Below are 24,109 nucleotides of genomic sequence, written 5' to 3' on the forward strand. Positions count from 1 at the left end.
AACGTTAGAGAGTTTGATAGAGGATATTTTCCATTTCAGCCAGGTTTTTCATTTATTCAAAGCCCAACTCTGTGTTATTTCTGTTTATTTGAAAATTTGTGAATAAGATGATATTTTGTAAAATAGAAAATGAAACCACTAGAAAATGAAATCCTTTGAAGTCTGCATTTAATCCTTATTTTCATTACATTTTTCAAAAAGTTTGCCGAAAACGTGATAAAATTAAAAATCTTTGTCAAAATCGGGAAATTGTGAAATTGTTATGTGATTTCGCGAATGGCACATTTAAGGGTTGTTCTGTATCCAGTTGTGGCTTCCAATTATTTTTAAATTTTTTAAATTTTATTAGTCACTGATAGCAGTCTTAATGGTAGCTGTTTAACTGATGTTGCTACAGCATGGTAAATCGAGCCTGCAGCTACTGGTGGTTGTTTCTCTTGTGTCGCCAATTGTTTTCCGTTGTTGCTTGATTATTTAAAGTCTACAATAAGGTCACCAATCGAAAATGAATGTCATCAGGTTTCAATTCAACTTTATCTATGTAGTCTTGAATTATTTCTGTAAATTTTTCTGTTGGTTTTTTTGGTTTCAGTTAAGTGTGTGTGAATAACAAACATCTTTGTTTTGTTTTTATTTGTATAGATGAAAGATTAAAGAAACTGATTTTGTAGCTAGATGTTTTCTGTCATGGGGTAAAGTTTTGAATATAGATTTTGATGCTTTTTCTGTTAGATGCTATTATTTTCCGATAGCCATGTATTTCAAATTAATCTGCGTCCTAATTGTCATTGCATAGGTTTCACTTCAAATTGTTAGTATAGATTTAGCGAATAATGCTTACACCATTTCAACAAACTTGATATATTTTTTAAATAATGAACTAACGTTTCAAGTTGACTTACTGTTTCTGTCGTGCTGCTAATAATTACGCTATCTCGACAACAAGACAATGATTAAATTTTTTTACACCACGAATATGGACAAAGTTCAGATTTTTCTGAACAACAACAGAAACCAATGAAAAGATTTGTTGTTTTAAAATTGTTGAATAACAATTGTTTAATTGTTCGAAAGGTGTGAATCTCGTTTTTCAGAATTTAAAAAGAAAAACAGAGAGTGTTTTGTGTCAAAGATTAAGTTTCAGCTGATGCGCATGTTGAATGATGGGGCCTACTTCTTTTTAAAGCAAAAAGAGTTGTTCATCGAACTGAAATCGAAAAAGTTTGCTGCAGATATTTGCTGTTTTCACAGCTGCAGATATTGCACGCTTTGTGAGCAATAAGGTAATGTTTTTTTTCCTCCAGAAGCTTTAGAACAATCTGAGAGTGGGACTGATTCACGGCATCAGAATACTATGAGTCACGAAAAACTTTTCTGTTAAAAGGGAAGAGCTAACAACACAAACACAGTTTTTTTGTTTGTAGGCAAATTATTTTTCCGGCTGTCTGCTTTATCATCAACTGTCAACTACTTTCTTAGCATCAGTTCTATGACGCGTATAGATTCCATCATCATGTTCATCTTGGCTTGCAAGTATTCAATAGCTTTAGAGCTGACAGACTCCGGATTTTGAATGTTGTTCACTGGAGCAAATGATAATTTATCATTTTTTTTATATTAATTAACAAAAAGTTCTTCGTTAAGTAATCAATCTTCTTCTTGGAGCTTCTGTTTTCATTTCTGCTTCGTATTAGGCAATCGTTCATTGATTAAAACGGTACTGTCATTTGTGTGATTTTTTTTAAATTTCAGTTCTCATCGACAATTAAATAATGTTATTTTTCTTTTCGATGAAAAATTTGCTAAGTTTTTTTCTCCTAGGTTGTTGATTTGCTGTCGAAAACGCGAACTAATCTTACGTGAAGTTGCTCTGCTGAATCACAGCGTAGAGTTATTGTCCCTATTTTGTCCATGATTGTTCTGATAGTAAATATCGTGGTAACAGGCTTTAGGTTAAACAAAAAAAGGATTGAACAAAATTTGTCACAAAGAAATAGGATAGGGTTTTGTCATAAAATTTAGAATAGAATTTGTCAGAAATTTAGGTGATGAAAATTTGATCAGAGACATATTTCATTATTGCATCCTCGCATTATTACATTATCGAGCAGAGATGCAACGTTATCTAGAGGCTTTTGACAGAACTTTTGTCATCTGTAATATTTAAGTCAGTTTGATTTACGTATAAAGTATTGTTCAAATACGTAAGAACGGTCTTTGTTGTTTGTAGGTTACGTAAAAGCTAATGAATGCACTTAACCGTTTAGAAATATTCTCTTTCGTTTGAAGATGGAGTGTTAGGTATTGTAGATTAAAAGTCAAAGTTATCTTAATTTCGCGACAGAGAAAGGGAAGATAAAACCTGCTAGAAACGAGAATCCTGCTGGCCTTTTCGTATTCAAATTGAGTCTTTGCTTTTGAATACTGGCATTGAGGTGCACCTAGTTGCAAAATTTCAACGCATGCAAGACTGTTGTTTTTGAAATGCTCAAGCACTTGATAATGTACCATAACAGCTGGTTAATTCATTTTTAACGAGAATCATATCGGAGATTGTAATCATCAACTGTTTAATGTGTTACAGCTGTTTGGGGACCGGCTTTCACACTGAAGGAGCGTGGATTCGGTGCCTTTCAAATCAAGATAGATGTCATCCTGAAGAACAAGGACTTCAAAGATGCCCCGAGGGCAAAGGGTCACGAGGAATCATTCGAGTGAGTTCTACCTGTCGTGATTTTTTATTACAATTTTGAAAGGAAGGCTCTAACATTTGCGCCTTTAGCCAGAAACTGACCTGTTTCTCTATAGAATAATCAACCATGCATCTCGATAGAACATACCGTCACGGGTTTTTTTCATCGTGCTCTAAACTCTTGTTTTCATTGGCCTGTGTAAACAATTTCACATATTTTTGTGCTGATACGTGATAATGGTTGGGACTGATGTGATACGTGATAAGAGGTGGGGCAAACCACTGACTTGTTTATTGTAGATGATCAAATTCTGCAAGAGGGGATATAGTTCATCCTTAAAAGAAACTTGTATCATTTTGAATAGAATTGATAACGTGCTGAGTTGCTCTAGTGTAACTGACGCCGTTGAGTGACCTAAATTGGCGAGATTCCAAAATTTTCCTGTGATTCTATCAGAAAGTCAACAAATATTTTTGTGCTCACGGATTTATTAAAAAAAATCACAGTTCTGAGAAATCTTGTACATAATTTTGTGCTATATTTCTGGATGTATTACCCTCTTAACAATGCTGAGCTGTCAATTACTTTTTGCCGTGTTCTGGATTTTTTAAGTTTTTTCAGGTTTGTCCTTCAATTTGGTACAAGCAGTCATATTTTCTTAACGATTATAGTGAAAGTTTTCAAAAAAAGTTTTGCAACTTAATCCTCAAAACTAGTTGATATTTGTTAAGCGTGTAAACAAGTGTGTTGCGATGCATTAAGACCCGAGCATCTGATTCAATTGAGAGGTTTTTTCCAAAACATCATATACTTTGAACTATTATTTAATTTTCGTTTTACTTTAATAAGTAATGACACTTGTGCAAACAATTTTGTTCATTTTGATTGGCCTCCAAACTACTGGGAACGGGCCATCACTTGACAACGGCCATTAGCCCAACAAGGCCCGCCCACACTGAGGAGAAGCTAAAGAGAAAAGACGATAGAGAAGATAACTGCTAGAGACAATTTATTATTACTGCTAAGCTTTGTACCTTTGTTTATACAATTTCCTGATTGTTTAGCTACTGGTTGGAGTTGACACGCGAGGGACAGAAGAGGTACGAGAACTCGAGTGTGCACACAATTAGACTGTACAATGCACCCAATGAGCTGGCCATTGCACTTGTCAATGCAGGAATCGTAAGTCTATCTAAGCATATGTTAAAAACAGGTTTACCGTCTTTTATTGTTCCAAACCTCCAAATTCATTTGGGGGGTAGGAACTTGCTAGCAGTCACATTCTTTTGTTGGTTAAATACTGAGTGCTCTATATCTTTTCCGGACAGAAAGTGTTGTTCGAAAGCGCTTTAAAACCTGAATCAATCGTGGAAGAGATTGTTAATCGCCCTCATCTTCTCAGCCGGCTATTATTCACTCCTATTTTTTAAAAGCCAAGAACCGGATTGTATTGGTGCTTTGCCTAAGAGTATTGGATGAGTGACTTTTTATATAAATTTTATTGGAGTGAATTTTGCTACAGAAATTGAAAAGTGTGAAAAATTTTGGATCTGTTTAAGTTTTGAACAAATATGGAGAGTGGAGAGTAAAGAGAGTAGTTTTTTGTTCATACCGCTGTTTTTGGAGAGCGAGAATTTGAGCCGCAAAAAATTTCTCTCTGAGCGAGCAAAATTGTTTACGTGCAACTTCTTCAAACAATTCTTTTCCTTAAAATGTTTTTTTTTCGGTCTAGTGATTTGCATAGGTTATAATAATAATTTTGAGCATATTCAGATAGTGTTTAAAAAAATGTTATAAATCATAATTCTATGATGTTATTGAGATTTTTCAGTTATTTTGTGAATTTTTAAGCTATTGGGCCATGGTTTTGTTTTTATCGCATTCATTGGGAATCGAAAAGACCTTTTCCTCAAAGTGTTTTTTTAGTTACCGAGTGATTACAGTCTTATGGTGTCAAACACTCTTTTTGCTGAGAAAAATAACGTAAAATTGATAAAATTTCAAACTATTTTTTGTAAATTTTTTTTGCATTTCTAAGTTTTCCTTCAAAATAGAAAAGGTTACGACCTTGGCAAGGGTTGCTTATTGCTCGGTGAGCAGTTTGATTTTTTCCATTGCCCAAAAAAATTTTTTAGTTACGCGTACTTTTTTTGTTTTAGCTGTATTAGCTGTCTTTCGCTTTAATTGAGATTAATTTCCAGTTGTTAATTGCTCTTGAACAAAGTTGGAAGCTATTATTGTAAACGTGTTGGTCTTTTATGCAAAATTTTCTTTTGACTAATTTTGCGCTTTTGTTCTCGAACATTCTCTGACTTGTGAAGTGACCTTTTCAGGCTTCACTTCATTTTGAGAGATTTCAATTGCTCTCATTCTGAAATAAATTTTTTCGCTAATATAAAAGTGATTGTTAGTGGTTGAGTAACAACGTGGTTGTAGCCCAGTGGTTAGGATGTCTGACTGCTATCCTGATGGGCGAACCCCTATCAGGTCCGAGTGTTTGATCCCAAAATCTTCTAAGATACACCCCTAAATTCAATTGCTCCCAGGCTGTAGTTTGAAAGCAATTCATTTGACGTTATTTGGTTTGTTTTTTTTGCTGAAGCTAATTTAGTAATTTTGGCCGCTTTGTCTTCGTTTTTTCCCCTATTCTGATTTTTTTGTTTCGCTGTAGTTTCTCAAATCTAGTTCAATCTTCAATATACAATTTTTCTATAGGTGCTCCTCCTCAAAAATGCCAATGAAGGCCTTACAGGGAACTTTTAGCTAATTTTTTCAGGTTTTTTGTTCGCATTTTTTGTATTGTTTAAAGTTTCTGCCAAGTGGATGAAGGCTTCAGCAGAAGCAATAACTTTTTCTTCGGAAAATGATGGTTAGGAATTAGCATTTAAACATTTTGTTGATAATTTTGTCCGATAATTTTATAGCCAATATGTTTCTCGTCCTTCATTTCGTTCTGCAGTCGCAATTTATGAAGAAATTAATATGAGAGGCTTCATCAAATTAATATGAGAGGCTTCATCAGATTTTGTTTTCCGTTGTTAGATTTCCTTGTTTTGATTGAAGTTATTGGTAAATGAACTAAAGTCGAGCGCTAGCAGCAGTTTTTTTATAGGGTTATATGGTTATACTTTCTAAATAGGGTTATACTTTCTAAATAGGGTAATATGTTTTTGTTAGAAAATTTTTCCTAAGAAATTTACGAAAAGTAGGAAGCTGTGCGTCGTTTCTTTTAAAAATAACGAAACTTAATTTTAATAACGATTGTTTTAATAACGATATTTAATTTTAAGTTTACCATGGCTTGACTGATATTGTGCAGACAATTTTATGTTCCCGATAGCACGAAAGAATTTAATTTTTTTGCATGTGTTTTTGCTCGTACTACATGGAAAATAAATAGAATTTTTCCTTTTACTATAAAACCAGGAGCTTAAAATAGATTTTTAACTTTTCGTTCTTTTTTGTGTACTTTTTCGTTTCCTATGTGAGTGAAGATTTTCGTTTCGGTAGCTTTGACGATCTCTCTCATCAGATACTAGTTAGACGGAACAAAAATTAAAGCTTTGTTCCTTCTATCTTTTTGAATTTTTTGACGTCAACCTTTCGAAGTATATTTAATAGCTGCCCTCATACTATCAGCGTCTTTTATTTGGGCTCTCCCCTTTCTAAGGAATTCCAAAAATTGAACAGTATTGGTCTGTAAGATTACACATTTTTCAATTACATGACCTTCAAGACAGTATAAACATGTTTAATTATTAAGTTAAACAATAAGTTTGATTAGAGCCACATAGCTGGCTTTAGTAGTCTATCAATTGCTGAGACTGCTGTCTTAGTTCAGGGTTAAGGGTCATTTTTGGGAGTTTTTGAACCCAAGTTTTTTTTACGTTTTTCGAATTTTTGTTTTATCAGTCTTAATTTGACGTTTGTCAAAGTTGATAAAGGTCTTTTGCAAGACATAATTACTGTTTATGTCAATTTTCTGAGCTATGTGTTTGGTGCTGCAAACGTAAACGTGTGAATTGATACTAATTTTTGCAACTCTTTTTTTGAAATTTTCGGTCATTTTTTTGAATGTTCATTTGTCCTATCATCAAAACCCAAAGGAGGTTCTCTGAGCCCAGAGGCTGGCATCAGGGGCCAGAGAACCTACTTTGCGGTTTGATGATAGGTTACTGCATATTTTCTAGGGGGCAATGAATGGTTTTCATGTTTTCAATAACGCAAATTTTATCAATTTATGGATAATTTTTGCATTTTTTTCTCATTGTTATATTTTTTCATTCATTGTTTCGATCATTATGGGCTAATGAAACTTTTTTAGGTTAGAAATTGGGTTACTGAATAGTTTCTGTAGACATTGAAATGGTTCTGACGATATTAATATCACGAATTTTGGGAACTTTTTAGGAAAGTTTTCATTTTTTTTGCCGTTTTTCATTTTTTTTGCAACATTTTTGCCATTTTATTGAACTTTAAGGGCCAGTGAAACTTTTTTAGACCCTGCAGATGGGTTGTTGCACAGCTTTGAGAGACAAAAACTGGATGTGAAAATATTCGTGCCCCGAAATTTAACAACAATAAATTATGCAATTTTTAATTTTTTAGTTTTTGTCATTTTTCTCGAGTTTTATGTTAGGCCAATAAACCCTTTTCTAGGCTTATGCGTCGTTTAATGGGCATGTTTAATTGGACCAAACCTCGCTTTCTGTGTTATGGGAATTTGTGAAATAAGACTTTGTTTCGCTTTGTTTTTTGCTGCCTTTCGACATTTTGGGAACCAACGGTGGCTATTTCCCGGCAATCTGTCGGGTATGTTTATGAGATACTGGAAATATTCAAGTTCGAAAGGTCATTTCGAGATGTTTCCTCCACCTACCCCTCTCCTGACTACCTCCAACATATTAAAAAACTTTATGGTTATATAGGCAATTAAATTGACTGGAGGTCCTGGGTTCGAACCCTGATGGTTTAATAAAGTATGGTGAAAAGCTTCAGCTAATGTTTTTTTTTTGGGGGGGGGGGTGTGAGTGGGGATATACGCTCTGTGACCGCTTATCGGTATGGCGCCCTTAAATAAAAATAGCTTCGCTTGTCAGATTATCAAATTCATATCAACATAACAAAAATGATTTTGTGTTTGTTTCAGAAGCCTCTGAATGGCTCTGCAAAGGTGTTGGAGAAATTGAAGGTAAGTGGGCTGTTCTCTATCGGGAAGAGGTAAGGGGTCAAATCATGATCTGGCGATCTAAATATTGTGTTTGTGCCCCGATTAGTCGATATTAATGTATGGAGGAAGGTTAAATACCTAAAATTATTCAAACCTAATATCGTGTAAAACCTTAAATATAAATGAGAACACCTACATATGCTGTATCGATGCACAAGTGTTTCAATGGTTGAGTCTTTTTATAGCTGCAATTGAATTTGAATGGTATTGGGGCACTAACTCGAAGAGGCGTATTGTTGGAGCGTTTTTTTGTACGAGGGGACTTATGATTTTGTTCGCTTTCGAAGCCACTTTTAAGTGCTTGCAATCACGCCCAAGTAGGAGGTAGAGCGAAGAAGCGACTGATTTCGCGGTATAGAAATTTTCAAAATGATTATCACGTAGATTGAGGCAAAAGGGTATTTAAACAATTTTGCATCGATTTTTTGTCATGGATGGAAGAGAGATAGTTATTTTTATAGGTTAGAGAGCTATCCAGAGCTGTATTTGGCTCTATCCGGGCTCATTTTAAAAGTTCTGCGCTTGTAATATTTGCAAAATATAAGTGTGAAACGAGTCAATCCACTTTTTCTGCGCGCAGTTTCATCATGAGTTAACACTATGCTCAAATCCTTTTAATATTTTAATTACTCTGGATGACCAGCTGATTGCAATGCACAATCAGCGAAAAAAAAATGCTTTCGAGCGCCTATATGGACTCTTGATGGAGAGGAGGATGCCGATTTCAATTTCCAGTTTAAATTTATTCGTTGCCTGAGTGTCGTTGCCTCAAATTGTAACGCAGCACGTGAAATCTTGTCTTTTTTGGGTCAAATTGCTATGCATCTACGCATGCTATGCATCTTGAAACTTTTTGTCATAGCTATTTTTCATTCTACAAAATGTGTCTACTATATTTGTTATAATTATCTATGTTTTTTCTAGATGTTTTAGACCTTTCGGGTTAGGAAGTTATATAGATTAATTATGAATAAATTTTAGGTCTCTATTATCAATCTATATTAGCTGATGCGGGTTTTGTTAAGGTTTTTTAAGCTGAGTGCTGAGTTACTGACAGGGTTTGCTATTTTTCTGCACATTTTTAAGCCCACCAAAATTATATTGCTTTGATTTTCGTTTTTTAATCCAAAATGTTTGGTATGTATTGGGGCACTGTGTTCTTTTTAAATATTTGTTCACACTTTTTTCGAATTTTCAATCTCAATGAGAACTCATATCAGAGTTGTGATTTTGGTCACGCTAAAGGTTAACTGATAGAAAAAACTATAAGGTTTGAAGCGAGTTTGTTTGAGAAAATTTCCGGTTCTAGAGAGTGAAGTCTTTTTCACGTGCAAAAAATGGACTTCTTCTTTGGTGTTTTTTCCCTTGAGTGCTATTATAATGTTCGAATGTGTTCCTATTGGGCCTGTTTAACATTTGTTGATTCCCTCAACGGCAGATAACGCTTTTTATGCCTTTGACATCATTTGTTGTCATAAAATAAAAGTGTTTTAGATTTTTGACCGTATTGTTTTTAATTCCGTTATACTATCAAATACTCTCATTAATGACAGTTCTTATCGGCTGCTAATCAGTCGTAGGTGAAACAATTTAACCGATTCATTTCAATACGTATGCTTTTTATGAATTTTGCGCTTTATGTTTGAAAAATATTCACCAAGCGTGTGTATTTTTTTGCTACTCAGGTAAAAGTAATTCTACTTAATGGTATAAGTTCATAGATAGCATGTTTTTTGACATTGATACTATTTATTTTCAAAAAATATTAGCGTTTTACTTTGCTTCGCGTGTATTTGTTGTGCTTTTTGTTTCATTATCAATTAATCCCATTAATGACACGTCTCATTAGTTGCTAATAAAACATAAATTAATCTAGTTATTCTCATGAGTTTGTAACATTTGTTTTTATGACTTTAACGTTATCTGTTCTCAAAAAGAGTTGGTTCATTTTTGAGTTCTGTCGGTTTTTGTTCGAAATATATTGTTCATATTGTGTCAGTTTTTCTGGTGCATGTCAGACTTCAAAGCAGTTTTTTTCGTAGGGTTTTTTTAGGGAACAAGCGTTTCAGAACAACTTTTTCGTTTCATTGTTTTAAATTTTTTTGTTCAGTGTCTGGTGCAGATCTGGATCATGAAAAAAACATTGGACAGATTGAATTTATCAGCTTTTAAATGGGACAGAATTTCGGGTATATTGATGGTTAAAACAGTTTTTATTTAAGTTTCGACTAAAATTTTGGCTATTTCTTTTTCTTTTATTAGTTTTGCTTCTGATCATATTCTGAACCGTTGAAGAGAAAGATTTTGAAACTAAAATTGTTTTTCTGTTTAAGAGTTTCGCCTATTGCCGATTGTTTTTTTGCCCATTTGGCAGTTATTTTCTGAAAGCCGAGAAAATTGTTCGATTGTTTTTAATTGGTACTTCTTTGTTAGTAGATTGTTACTTTTTTGCAACTTGATATCATAAATATAATGAAAACTATGCAATATTGGTACCAAAAGATGGTAGTACAGTAGAAAAACGAATCCGAAAACTAAGTATCACCAAATTGTGATCGTTATGTGCGACAGTTCTACGCGGAGCGAAAAGAGTGATTTTCGTATCGCTGTTTTTGAGAGAGAGCGAGAAATTGATGTGTGAAAAAATTTTCTCTGAGCGAGCAATTTTTTTTTGTTCACGTGCGGCTTTTAAAAGCAGTTCTTTGCAGCTTTTGACGGTTATGAGGTTTGATTATGATATTGTATTAGTTTTAGGCTTGCTATGATGGGAATTGAAGGTTTGAAGTAGTTAACTTCAGTTTAATGCTAATTTGGAGGTTTTTGATCAGTTTAGCTGATTTTTAGACAAAATTTAATGATTTTTGCCTGATTTTTTTTGTTTTAATGCTGTAAGTGGGATATGAATAGAAGCTTGTTACTTAAGGAATTTTCATATACCAATTCACTAAAGTTTTCTTTGTATAAATCATTTTTTTTTCATAGAAAAATTGAGAGAAAAATTGAGAAATTTTGAACCATTTTTCTTATTTTTTTGCAGTTTTTCATTTTTTAAATCTTAGACAAGTTTCTTAGCCTATTATGATTTGCCCAATGTTTTTCGAGCTTTTCAATGCTCTAATTGCAAAGGAACTTTATTCGGCTTTATGTTTCCTTGGACTATTGAAAAAAACTAAGTTTTTCTTGGTTTTTTTGTTCAATTTCTTTTGGAATGCCGTTTCTATTCTTCTTTAATTTTTTAATTTTTTTTGGCATTTGTGGAGGCTCAGGGTTCACACTACTTGTTCTAGTTGTTTAGTCATAATCATGGGCAATTTTCTCCTTCGAGTTGTTTCCGGAATTCTTCCGGCTGTGTCCTACTTTTTGATTGTTTTGTTAGCGCCGATGCTAATACAGTCTTTTCATTTCGCTGCCTGTTTGTGTCTTAAAATCTACGACAGGTCAGTCTATTTCGCATCTGTATTTTGCTCCATGCACTCATTTTAAATTGTTATGCACTTTTAATATTGTCATTAAGGAGCCAAATTGGAGTACTGATTTTAGTCACGCTACAATAAAGACACGGAAAATTTGAGTTCTGTTTCATTTGAGTTCACATTTTTCAATCTGATTTCAGACGTCAAATGGCGTAGCAGATGATCATATCTGAATTTTGCGTTGACTGTTTTCATGAAATATCAGTGCTCGTTTTTTTGTCCGTATTTGTTGATCTTTTAAACAGCCGTGTTTATATTCTCAGCAGGCTATTTTTGCGGTGCCAATTTTACATGGTGAAACAAACATTTGTTTAGCCTTGCCTTAGTTCCCTATTTGTGCAATAAGTTGCGTGAGATATTTTTGAAATCTCTGGGCTAGTTTCATTCTCCGCTCACTCTGCTCAAAATGCCAGTAGTCTAAATTGAACAGTCAATATGGAAAAGCGAACTTAAAAATAGTTTTTCATTTTTGTCTTTCATCAAAGTTATGAGAATCAGTATAGGATATTTCCCTGCAATTTGCTGTGTATGTTAGTTGTCTTGTGACTGATAGCTATTCATGAAAAATCTCATCTGCTTGTAGCGAGTTTTAAATACAGGTAGTTTTTAGTATCCATAGCTATTTCAGTTTTCATGTTTAACACTACATATTTTCAAAAATTACGATCGTATTTTTAATAACTACTGTCAGCCTCTTAAAGGTTATTATTTATTAGCTTTAGGGTGATTATTTACCTATTTTTTAATTCGTTTTACCTTTCGCTCACGTTTTTCATTTTCACAAATCACGAATTTCACGCTTCACCTATTGTACTTACTTCCTCAATATTTCAGCTGAATGGAACTTAAATTCGTTCGATAATAGCCTCTCTGTCGGATATTTTTGCCAATTTTTTTTTAATTTTATAACAAACATTTGTTTTGCTTTACCTATTTTTGCTGCATTTTGACATTTTGCTTGGAGTCTGTTGGAAATTTTCACTCTTGTTTGATTCTGCTGAACGCGCTATGAAACTGCAGCTGTTCAGCAGAACAATCTAAAATGAATGAATAAAGAGATCAAAACCAGGAAGAGGGTAAATCCATAAAGCCCAGTTTTTTATGGCCCCTGTTTGTACTTTGTTCCAATCAGCCTTACCAGTTCTTATGTTTATTGGCATCATTACTTGCCCCTGTATCCGCTCCTTAATAATAGGAATTTGTCGGACTATGAAATCAAATCAAATATCTTGGTTTTATAAGATTATTTGTAAAACATTGAAGTTTCTTTTCATTTTTTGCTCTTCTGTGTCCGATGTTATGAGAATCAAAGCTGATTTTTTTCCTGCAGTCTGGTGAGCTTTTTTAATGTCTTGCCACTTATTATCGTCAGTGACAAGTCTTATCTGCTTTCTAGGGAATTAAAAAATGAAAATTGTTAGTCGGTTCAGTTCATAACTATTGGTTCTATGAGTTTAACACTATTTGTTTTCAAAAATTGTAAGTGAATTTTTAATAACCGCTGTCAGCTTTTTAAAGGCTATTTTTAAGGCTCCAGGGCTATTATTTAGGTATTCTCTGATCCTGCTGAACGCGCTATTGAACAGTGGTTGCTCAGCAGATTAGTGTCAAAAATGAACGATTAACGAAACAAAAGTAAAGACGGGAAAAGCCAATAAAGACTGGTTTTAGATGACCCTTGCTTGAATTTTGTTCTAATTGTTCTTAGTTACAAGGTCTATTGTCTATTGCTATGACGGCTATTTTCGGGCCGGAATTAGTATTAAGCGTATTGTCTTGATTTTTTATTTTCAATTAAAGTTAACAATTACAGTGAATTCAGTCAAGGGCAAAAAGAAAATTGGATAAACCAACCGGAAAGCAAACTGGATAAACCGAAAAAGCCTGATTCTTAAGTGATAGTGCATTAGGTTATCAGAGTTCTTTAGGGCGATTCGTTTCTGGCGGTAATATAAGTTAAATCGCATTCAGCTGAGAAGCCGAATAAAAGAGCTGTTGTGCAATCGAACTTAGACTGCTCATAAAATTAGAACTCTTTTTGGCACTTAGACAAAACGCCTGTCGATTTTGTATTTTTTCCTTATCTGCTGCAATCCCGACGGGCGGCCATTTTATGGCGATTTGATGGCTGTTTTTATATGTATTTGTTTATGTTGGAGGAGTTATTGGAAAATGATTAGAATTTTGAGTTTGATTTCTCTCCTTACTGTCAGATTTCTGTCAATTTGACCTCTATTCTAACTGTTTCTTGTGGTCGAATTGGTTTTTTAGAATGGTTTTCGAAGTCCGTTTTTAGTCGTTTCGATATTAGTTTTAGACAATTAAATATTATCGAGTTGCAGACCGAAGATCAAAAGTCAATTAACACACTATTATTTAAGTTCAAACTGTGATCACAAATTGGTGTAATATCAGGTCAACAAAAATACATTTGATCTCTTAAACTTTTTATGTGCTAACTTACTTTTGATAATCGGTCTTTGCAATTCAACTATTTTTTTGTTTACGCAGAATACCAGTGATCGAAATATCGAAGGACGGACTTTTTGAACGGATTTAGTTTAATTTAATTATTCCTCAACAATGAATTTTTTGCCCAACTACAAAAATCGAATAATACGTAATTGTAACACACCTGATGCCCAATGTAATTTTGAGGAACTCTCCGAAAATCTCTCCGTTATTTTTACAAATAAAAATTTTATGGCAAATTCTGATATGCTTTCACATTTTTGCACTATGATTGAGTTCTCTTGTGTGATAACCTTGAGACAGATAAAAATGTGAATTAATAGTGATGATGTTATGACAGCAAACTTTTCGCTATGATGGAGTTGATTAGTTTTACATTGTTGTGTATGGTAAGCTAGTTTCGCATATTACTTCAAAATAATAGTATGGATTGACCTCTTATTGGGGATCAATGGTGTAAAATTTGCTTCCAGAATTAGCAGTCCAAAACGTTAAAAACGTCGACATTTGAAGTTAACTTTGAATTTTGGAGTTAACTTATTTATATGTGTTAACTTATTTTAGGAGATAAGTATAGTTAAAGACCTACTGTTGTTTTTTCAATAGCCGGAAAGCGATAGCTGGGGCTACTATTGGCCTTCTCCTGGTTTTTATTTCGTCGTCAGGATTTTTGTAGCAACCATATAAAGTCACGATCACTTCAAATTTGCTTTTCGTTAATTCGGTCGTGCAACTTCAACTGAATAGCGTGCTTGACGTCCTTTTCATTCTTATTAGAGTGAATTTATTTGTTCATTCGTGTTATTTACTTTTTTGTCACACGTGACTTACCTCACTCACAAAAATGACTTCCTCGCTCTGAAATTAACTTTTATTAACTTTAATTCATAGAGGTAAGATCAAGTGAGTGCGTTTTACTCGAATTGACGGGCAGCTACTAGAAGCAGCATTGATTCAAACAGATTCCTAATCAAAATATCAGCCTTTAATTAAAAAAAGTTTTTGTCTGTTTCTATTACTATTTTGAGACTGCAGATCTACAAAGCTATTGCGGCTTTTTCTGGCAATATGCCTGCTATGTTTTGTATTGCGTTGTTTGATTATGTTTTTTCCATTTTTGGTTGGATTTCACACTGAGAGGCTGCAAAATTTTGAAATGCATCACTTGTATTGGTGGATAACAAAACCATTGTCAACTATTTTTTCCTCACTCAATTAGCCTAAAAATTATTGCTAGAATTGAATTGTTAATTATTTGAGGCTCAGGTCAGAGTTTTGATTGTTCTTGTGGCCTTTGACATGAGAAATTGCAAAACTGCTAATTGTCTTCTTAATACACTATTAGTATTGCGTTTAGTTGCATTTTTTTTTTCATTGCAGTCTGATTGACATTTTACTATGGTGGATATTCGGCTGCTGTCATGGACATGTGTGACGGTGGGTGTGCAAAACGATGAAAAAATATTGTCACTGTTGTCCACGTTTGCTTAAAAACAGGCATCATGGACAAGTATGACGGAATTTTCTGTCACAAACTTTTTACTGTCACAACTTTTTATACTGTCGCAAATGTCCACACACGCTTTCAATCCTAATCTTACAAATGGTTGTAAACAAAACTGACGTTTTCGACTCAATGTACCTGATTAAATATGACTTTTTGTACGTAATGACCGTAATAAAACTATCACGCTCCTGGGTGGGCTCGAACCACCAACCTTTCGGTTAACAGCCGAACGCGCTAGCCGATTGCGCCACAAGAGCTGGTAGATGCTGCCCTTCTATTACTTCAAACTAACCTATTTATGCAATGTAAACAACAAAATTGATGGTCGAAAAGAGATTGCCAAAATGTAAGCTTCGTTGAAAATTGAAGCGTTAAAGTTTGTGTACCAATTGGTGCTCAAAGCAACTGTTGACAGACTGTTGAAATATTTTGATCACATGCGGCTTTTTCGAAGCAGTTTTTTTGGTTATTACTTTTTCGGCTAAGGTAGTTGTTATAAATCAACTTAACAAGCAATTGTTTGTTTGGCACAATTTTGTACCATCTCAATTGAGTTTTACATGCAATCTTGACCTATTTTTGTGATTTCGCCGTTTTGGAGGCTTCTATAGCGTTTTTTTTGTACCGTTTTATGTGCGACCAATAATTATTGTCCACAGTTTTGTGTCCGGAGTGCTTCGGTTGGATATAGTATTCATGTGGTTTTTGGCGCACTTTTTTTATTTGAGGAAAAGTCTCAATTTTAACAATTTTTTGCTTTTTTTTCTTTTTCAAGTTTTTTGGCGAAATTACTGTTTTTTTCTGCCTTTCAGAGTATTTTTTCATATTCAATGTTTTAGTTAGGTAGGGTTGTAGGTTTATTGTTACTAAGTAAAAACAATTAAAGTTTTGTTGCGCAATTTTTTAAAAGAAATAAATCAATCCTGCTTTTTTGTAGTTTTTAGCGCTTTCTCTTGTTATAAGTAATTTTTATTGTGTTTGCGTGTCGTGTGGTTGCTAAACGAATTAGGAAGAAGTGCTCCTTAAAGATTATTGAAAATATCTGTTGAGACTCAACAGTTTTTAGACAATAATATAAAGCGTTACAGCTTCTTAAAATTCTGTACTTTAGTTTTTTTATTCCTGCTTAGTTTTTCTCCTTTTTCGAAAAGTTTTTCGCTTGTAATATTTTCCATTATCGTCCTTCATCTTCTCCGCCCTTTATTTTTACTGGCCCTATTGTTTACTTTTTCGAAGGAAAAGTTGTTTCGCTTTACCTTATTTCAATGCTTGTTCAAAATTTTGCTTGAAAATTTTTTGACTTCTCTAAGCTATGTTCATTTTTCTCTCATTATGTTCAAAGTGCTTTTTAGCAGTTTCGCAGAAACACAATCTAGAATCAACAGAGTTGGTATCGAAAGACCGCGATAAATCCAAAGAATCCAATTTTAGATGCCCGCTACTCGAACATTATTATTATAAATCTTTGTTAACATCTCTAATTGCTTTTGGTATTCATTTTAGCCTCTGTATCCACACATAAGGAAACAGGAGTATGCAGAACTGCGGTATTGTGTCAGTATAGTTCACATCATTATAAATTAGTTACGTACAAAAATCGATTTCTTTCAATCCTAATTGAGTTAATGGGAACCAATGGTGGCTATTTTCCAGCAATCTGCAGGTTATGTTTTCTAACATATGCAGTTCAATTGAACTAGAGTTGATTATATTAGACTCTGTTATCAACAATTTTTTATCGGAGTCGCCACTCGTGAAAAATTGCCAGAACATGTTTTTTTTAATTGAGTGGTATAATGCCTAAGTAAGGTCCTACTTGCGTCGATTCAGGAGTCTTCCGGCAATGTTTTAAAGTTTTTTTTTACCTTTTGATTACGTTTTGCGTTTTATTTGAGTCACAATTTCACGTTTCATTTTTGACGTACCATAATCACCGTTCCAACTTAAAGGATTTTAATTTCTTTCAGGCATTGAATCACGCAATGTAGTGAAAACGGTCAATGTCAAAAGCGCAAAGTCGAAAGAAACGGGATAAACCAATAAAATCCTGTCATTAATTCCTAGTGCTGTAATTCTTCAAAGATCATTAGTGCGATTGCTAGCTCACAGAAGGGTTTCAAAGGGTTTCAATTTAGAAGCTGAATTAAATTGAATTTTGGAATCTAACTGACACTGCACACCAAGTTAGACAATTTTTTCAACTCAGAGAAAATTTTGTCAATTTATCTCTCCTTTTTCGTTCTCGTTTTTAATCCCGGTGTGCGTCATTGGCGGGTTTTTCCGGAAATCTGCCGGCTAAGGGAAAGGTGTTTCTCTTTACCTTATTTCAAAGCTTGTTCGACATTTTGCGTGAATTTTTTTTTATTTCTCTTTATTTTTTCAATTTTCTTTCAGTCTGTTCTAAGTGCCTTTTAGCAGCAGTTTCGCAGGAACGCAATCTAGAATCAACAGAGTCAGTATCGAAAAACCGGGATAAATCCATAGAATCCAATTTTAGATGCCCGCTCCTTGAACCTTGTTCTTATAAATCTTTGTTAACATCTCTAATTGCTTTTGGTATTCATTTTAGCCTCTGTATCCACACATAAGGAAACAGGAGTATGCAGAACTGCAGTATTGTGTCAGTATATTTCACATCATTATAAATTAGTTACGTACAGAAATCGATTTCTTTCAATCCTAATTGAGTTAATGGGAACCAATGGTGGATATTTTCCAGCAATCTGCAGGTTATGTTTTCTACATATGCAGTTTAATTGAACTAGAGTTAATTATATTAGATTCTGTTATCAACAATTTTTTATCGGAGTCGCCACTCGTGAAAAATTGCCAGAACATGTTTTTTTTTAATTGAGTGGTATAATGAAGTCGTTAGTGCTTAGCTAGGGCCTAAGTAAGGTCCTACTTGCGTCGATTCAGGAGTCTTCCGGCAATGTTTTTAAGTTTTTTTACCTTTTGATTTTGTTATGCGTTTTAATTGAGTCACAATTTCACGTTTGATTTTGACGTACCATAATCACTGTTCCAACTTAAAGGATTTTAATTTCTTTCAGGCATTGAATCAAGCAATGTAGTGAAAACGGTCAATGTCAAAAGCGCAAAGTCGAAAGAAACGGGATAAACCAATAAAATCATGTAATTAATTCATATTATTGTAGTTTTTCAAAGATCATTAGCGCGATTGCTAGCTCACAGAAGGGTTTCAAAAGGTTTCAATTTAGAAGCTGAATTAAAATGAATTTTGGAATCTAACTGACACTGCACACCAAATTAGACAATTTTTTCAACTCAGAGAAAATTTTGTCAATTTATCTCTCCTTTTTCGTTCTCGTTTTTAATCCCGGTGTGCGTCATTGGCGGGTTTTTCCGGAAATCTGCCGGCTAAGGGAAAGGTGTTTCTCTTTACCTTATTTCAAAGCTTGTTCGACATTTTGCGTGAATTTTTTTTTTCTCTTTATTTTTTCATTTTTCTTTCAGTCTGTTCTAAGTGCCTTTTAGCAGCAGTTTCGCAGGAACGCAATCTAGAATCAACAGAGTCAGTATCGAAAAACCGGGATAAATCCATAGAATCCAATTTTAGTTGCCCGCTCCTTGAACCTTGTTCTTATAAATCTTTGTTAACATCTCTAATTGCTTTTGGTATTCATTTTAGCCTCTGTATCCACACATAAGGAAACAGGAGTATGCAGAACTGCGGTTTCGTGTCTGTATAGTTCACATCATTATAAAATAGTTCTGTACAAAAATCGATTTCTTTCAATCCTAATTGAGTTAATGGGAATCAATGGTGGCTATATTCCAGCAATCTGCAGGTTATGTATTCTAACATACGCAGTTTATTTCAACTGGAGTTGTTTATATTAGACTCTGTTATCAACAATTTTTATTGGAGTCGCCACTCGTGAAAAATTGCCAGAACATGTTTTTTTTAAATATTGAGTGGTATAATGAAGTCGTTAGTGCTTAGCTAGGGCGTATGTTAGGTCCTACTTGCGTCGATTCAGGAGTCTTCCGGCAATGTTTTAAAGTTTTTTACCTTTTGATTACGTTTTGAGTTTTAATTGAGTCACAATTTCACGTTTGAATTTTGACGTACCATAATCACTTTTTCAAGGATTTTAATTTCTTTCAGGCATTGAATCACGCAATGCAGTGAATACGGTCAATGTCAAAAGCGCAAAATCAAAAGAAACAGGATAAACCAATAAAATCCTGTCATTAATTCCTAGTGTTGTAGTTTTTCAAAGATCATTAGTGCGATTGCTAGCTCACAGAAGTGTTTCAATAGGTTTCAATTTAGAAGCTGAATTAAATTGAATTTTGGAATCTAACTGACACTGCACACCAAATTAGACATTTTTTTCAACTCAAGAAAAAATTCTGTTACTTTATATCTTCTTTTTCGTTCTCTATTTCAATCCCGATGTGCGTCAACGGCGGATTTTTGCCGGAAATCTGCCAGCTATGTTACTAGAGGGGCTCTGAAGGTCTCTAATAAAAAGAGTTTTAAAAATATTCTCATAAATTTTCCAATTTGCTCAAATGGTATTTTTTAATTTTTAGCAATGTAAAGATTGCACAGTTCCCAATCGCACGATTGAGTATTGTACTGCTCAGTTCCTTAAATTGATTATATTTCGACTGACTCTGATTTGAGCAGGTTCTGTAACGACAAAAACGTATTTCTAAAGTTTGTTGGTACTGTTTTCCTTGCATTTGTTGTTCAAAGGCCCCGATCTTTTGTTTCCAATTCGAGACTTGTTTAGGCACATCATTCGTGTCGCAAACGAGGAGGCCGAATTTTTGCAAACTTTTGCTGGTTTCGTGACGATTAGTCCGTAAGGATAACGAATTCGCATTAGTTTTCAGCTGAAGTTCGTTACAGTTACGCTTTTTGAATGGTCTTTATGCTGAAAAAGAAATCGAAATATAAAGCAAGAATTAAATAATTTCAGCAATTTGGCTCTCTATTAATAGCTCTCGAACGAAGTTTTAATCTCGTGTTTTTTAAAGTTCTGCTTGAGCGTTTTTGAATTCTCGGTCGACTACTAAATCCTTGACTTTTTAAATTTTGCGTGATTTAATTTGTTCGCTTGCTCAAAAATTTTAGTTTAATCAATTGGCTGCAGCCACCTACTGCAACTCAAATAAAAATTTTGTTACAATTCGTTCCATTTTTTGCCTCAAATTGTTATAAAACTAAAAACCTCTTTGTGAACGTTTCTCCCGTCCTTACAAATCACTTGCGTGTTTGATGATAAGGACGATGAATTGGATTAACCACTCTTTAGAATCTTAAAAAGTGGTCGTGAATAATCAAAAAGCAAAGTAAGTTTCAGCTGATAATGGAATGCCGAACTTTTTGTAGGTAATCAGGAAGGCTCTTCAATACAGATGGTCCAAAATGTGATTTTTGACGTCTTGTTGACTGAGGAGTATTGAAATTTTGACGACGACATTCACGACTTATCTCGGGGAAAACCAATTTCTGTAAATACATATGCGTGTTTTATGCAATTTCTTCTGGCCTACACATTTCGTGTTTTTCGGCCTCAGAACGGGGATAAACTTTTTATGTCCGGGGGCCTTGTTGCTGTGTATTCTCCAAGTGCCTCTTACTAGAATGTGTTTCACTGAAAAAATTATACTATTTTTGCCAAAATTTCACATCGGAAACTTTAAATATTTTTCAGCTAACTGGGTAGGTTTTCATTAGCAGGTTAGGAAGTAGATTTTAAAATATTTTCGCATTTTTTCAGGTCTCTTAATTAAAACAGCTCAAATTTTTATTATAAAGTTATTACATTTTAAAACTACATTACTTTATTTCATAAAACTGTTAAATTCGTTTGGTTTATTATCAGAAGGGCTCGAAAGGTCTCTAATGAAAAGAGGTTTAAAAATATACATAAGCTCAAAACCGCTCAAAGGATACATTTTTAATATGTAACAATGTAAAATTGTACTATTCCCAATCGCACAATTGAGTTTTAAGTTACACATTTCAAGTACTTATCATAAAGTTGCACTATTTTCTGCTGTTATAAAGAATTTCATTGCGAATTTTCAAGCAATTATATTTACGGCAATTATGTTGAATGAAAAAGTATAATCGGAGAACTTCTTCAGTAGTATACATAGCTGTGTAGTGACTACTACGGGGGGGGGGACATTACATGTTTTAAGATAGGGAATAATCTTGTATGCAAGGATAGATGGGACATTTGAGAAAAGGATCTTCGCCCCGGTGGGATTCGAACCCGGATCTAGTGCATGGGAAGCCGATCTTGTACCACTGGGCCAAAGATGTATAAAATCTATGAGGTTATATTTGTATATATTCTGGACCCGTTATGTACGCTTACTTTACATATTAAATTGGTTGTAGGTACATATGTAGTAAATATGTACTTTGCAGTAAACATGTATATATTTTGGCTTCGAACTACAGATGGGGGCATTGTGGAATTTCAAACTATGAAAATATGTCCCCTCATATTTTATTAGCTTGAAAGTGCTTTGCGCGCGATGAGTACATGTAAAGTATACTAAAGCAACCAATCACATTCGAGCTACAATGGGAAGCCAATTCAGAAAAATTAGTTATTTTACCGTTTTACACATTTCAAAACACTAGCCTAGTATTGATTTGAAAAATGACAAACCGAGTTGTAAGAGATGAAATTGATGGGGGTATTACAAACTTGGTTTTCGATGATGGAAACCGAGAGAGACCACCATGGCGGTGCTGTTCCAACACCATAATCCCTCGATCAGAGATCATATTCTTTGTTCAAGTGAGTATTATAGTGCTCATGATCAGTCTTTGTTTCGCCATGCTATTCTTGATATCAGAAAGTTGTGAGGAGAAGTCAATTTGGATTGCACTGCTTTCGAGTCTAGTTGGTTATATTTTGCCAAATCCCAAACTATGAATAAAGTTGTTCCTACAAACGATAGAATCTTCATGGCAGTTGTAGGCCCTAGTGGTTCAGGGAAAACCGACCTAATTTTCAACATGTTGCAAAGTTCATCGTTTTACCCAGGATTTCCCAAAATTTATTACTTCTACAAAGAGTTCCAGGACATTTTTACAGCTACACAATGTAAAATACCACAAACCGAGTTCATCAAATATTCTGGATTGGATATAACAAAGAAACTTTCGAATTGTCTTCTCGTTTATGATGACTCATGCGAGGAAATATTTAACGACAAAGAGTTCGTAAAAATTGCAACATCGGGAGGACACAGAAAACTCCACGTGATTTATGTCAAACATAACTTATTCCAACAGAGCAAGTGGTCACGAACAATTGATCTCAACACCACTCATATCATTCTGTTTAAATCATTGCGTGACATTCAACAAATAGAATATCTTGGTAAACAGTTGAACTGCCTCCAATTACTCAAGGATGCATACAAATTAGCGACAGCTCAGCCATATGGACATTTAATTGTTGACCTTGATCCGAAAACAAGTCAAGGCTTACGATTTTCTTAACTTATTGGTCCCGAACCGTCAGTTTTCTATATTCCTTCGGAGGAAGCCATTATTACATCAATTACGAATGAAAAAGAGACACTTGCTTATGCTGAAGCGCTGGTGCGTCGGCAGTAACCCGAAATCGAGAGGCAAGCGAATTTTCCTAGCCCAAGATATTGATTTCATTTGGTTTCTAAGCGATTGTGTCCTCTCTGGTGTTGAACGTCCTCTCTGGTGTTGTCTCAATCAACAAAACAGAACTGCAAAAATTCGAATCCCAACTGCGACAACTTTCCGAAAAACATTTTAACGCACTACAAAGAAGTAAGCTTTTCCAAACAACGAGAGGGCATTCTCTGATTCGACTCATTGCCAGACATTGTCTAGAGTATCTGAAGGAAAATGCCAACTGAAGAATTTGTGCTTATTCCCCGCAACATGTTTACAACTGAACAACCTCAGGTTTCGCAAATATTGAAGGACCCAACTGCACGAAACAAATCAAAACAACTATCGCTTCTGCAGAGAACATTGAAACACGAGCAGCCAGAAGCAGTTATTCATCACAACACCGAGCAACAGACTGATGACGTCATGCTGTCCGATGAGGAAGAAAAACAGCAAAAAAATTACAGATGGGTTTAAACAGAATCAGTTTGATGAAATCAGTCAGAATGTGATCGATGACATAAATTTTCTCGACAAGGACAAACTTGAAAAATCAAAAATAATTTTGAAGAAGATAAACCAATCGCGTAACATTTCTCTGGACGATGAAGGCGAAATTCTCATCGATGAGAAGAGCACTAACATTCCAGCTTCAACTTTCCTCTACGCATTACAACAAACATCATCGAAACTTTTGCATGACCATTATGAAGTGCTGAATTATTTGAACCTTGCACCACACCTCACTTGTAATACTTATGCAAAGAAGTTCATAAAAGTTCAGAAAGAGCAAAAATTACGTCAGTTTTCAGATGGAAAAGCCAGTGAACAGAAACCTGCTGTCGAGAGAGCAGAAAAACAGAGACTGCTAGCTTTGATGAGAAAGGCTTCGCAGACGCAGAGGAAGAAATCAAAACGCCAACAAGCTGGAAAACTCCATTCAGTGGAAATCAAAAAACTAAATAACGTCTACATAAAAGGAAAAGCAGCCTTTGGAAGTGTTACCAACATCAAAAAAGAAAGCGGTCTATCACAGAAAAAAATTGAGAAATTCCTTCAATCGAAAAACTCGTACAC

The 24,109-nt window shown here is 34.4% G+C and overlaps 1 protein-coding gene and 1 non-coding gene across 2 annotated transcripts in view; one reads left to right on the forward strand and one right to left on the reverse strand.

Annotated features, from left to right (window-relative positions):
* LOC142343087 (uncharacterized) overlaps positions 1-24,109 on the forward strand; it is a 183,819-nt gene that overhangs the window by 7,577 nt on the left and 152,133 nt on the right. The window contains exons 3-5 of the mRNA XM_075394773.1: positions 2,585-2,714; positions 3,758-3,875; positions 7,843-7,884. Of these exons, the coding sequence (XP_075250888.1) occupies positions 2,585-2,714; positions 3,758-3,875; positions 7,843-7,884 (290 nt within the window). The remainder of the gene's footprint in view (positions 1-2,584; positions 2,715-3,757; positions 3,876-7,842; positions 7,885-24,109) is intronic.
* Positions 15,559-15,632, reverse strand: Trnan-guu (transfer RNA asparagine (anticodon GUU)). Its single transcript has one exon. It is a non-coding gene; the product is annotated as a tRNA-Asn (tRNA).

The sequence above is a fragment of the Convolutriloba macropyga genome, chromosome 7, assembly GCF_964194025.1.
Source record: "Convolutriloba macropyga chromosome 7, txConMacr16.3, whole genome shotgun sequence".
NCBI classification, from domain to species: Eukaryota; Metazoa; Xenacoelomorpha; order Acoela; family Convolutidae; genus Convolutriloba; species Convolutriloba macropyga.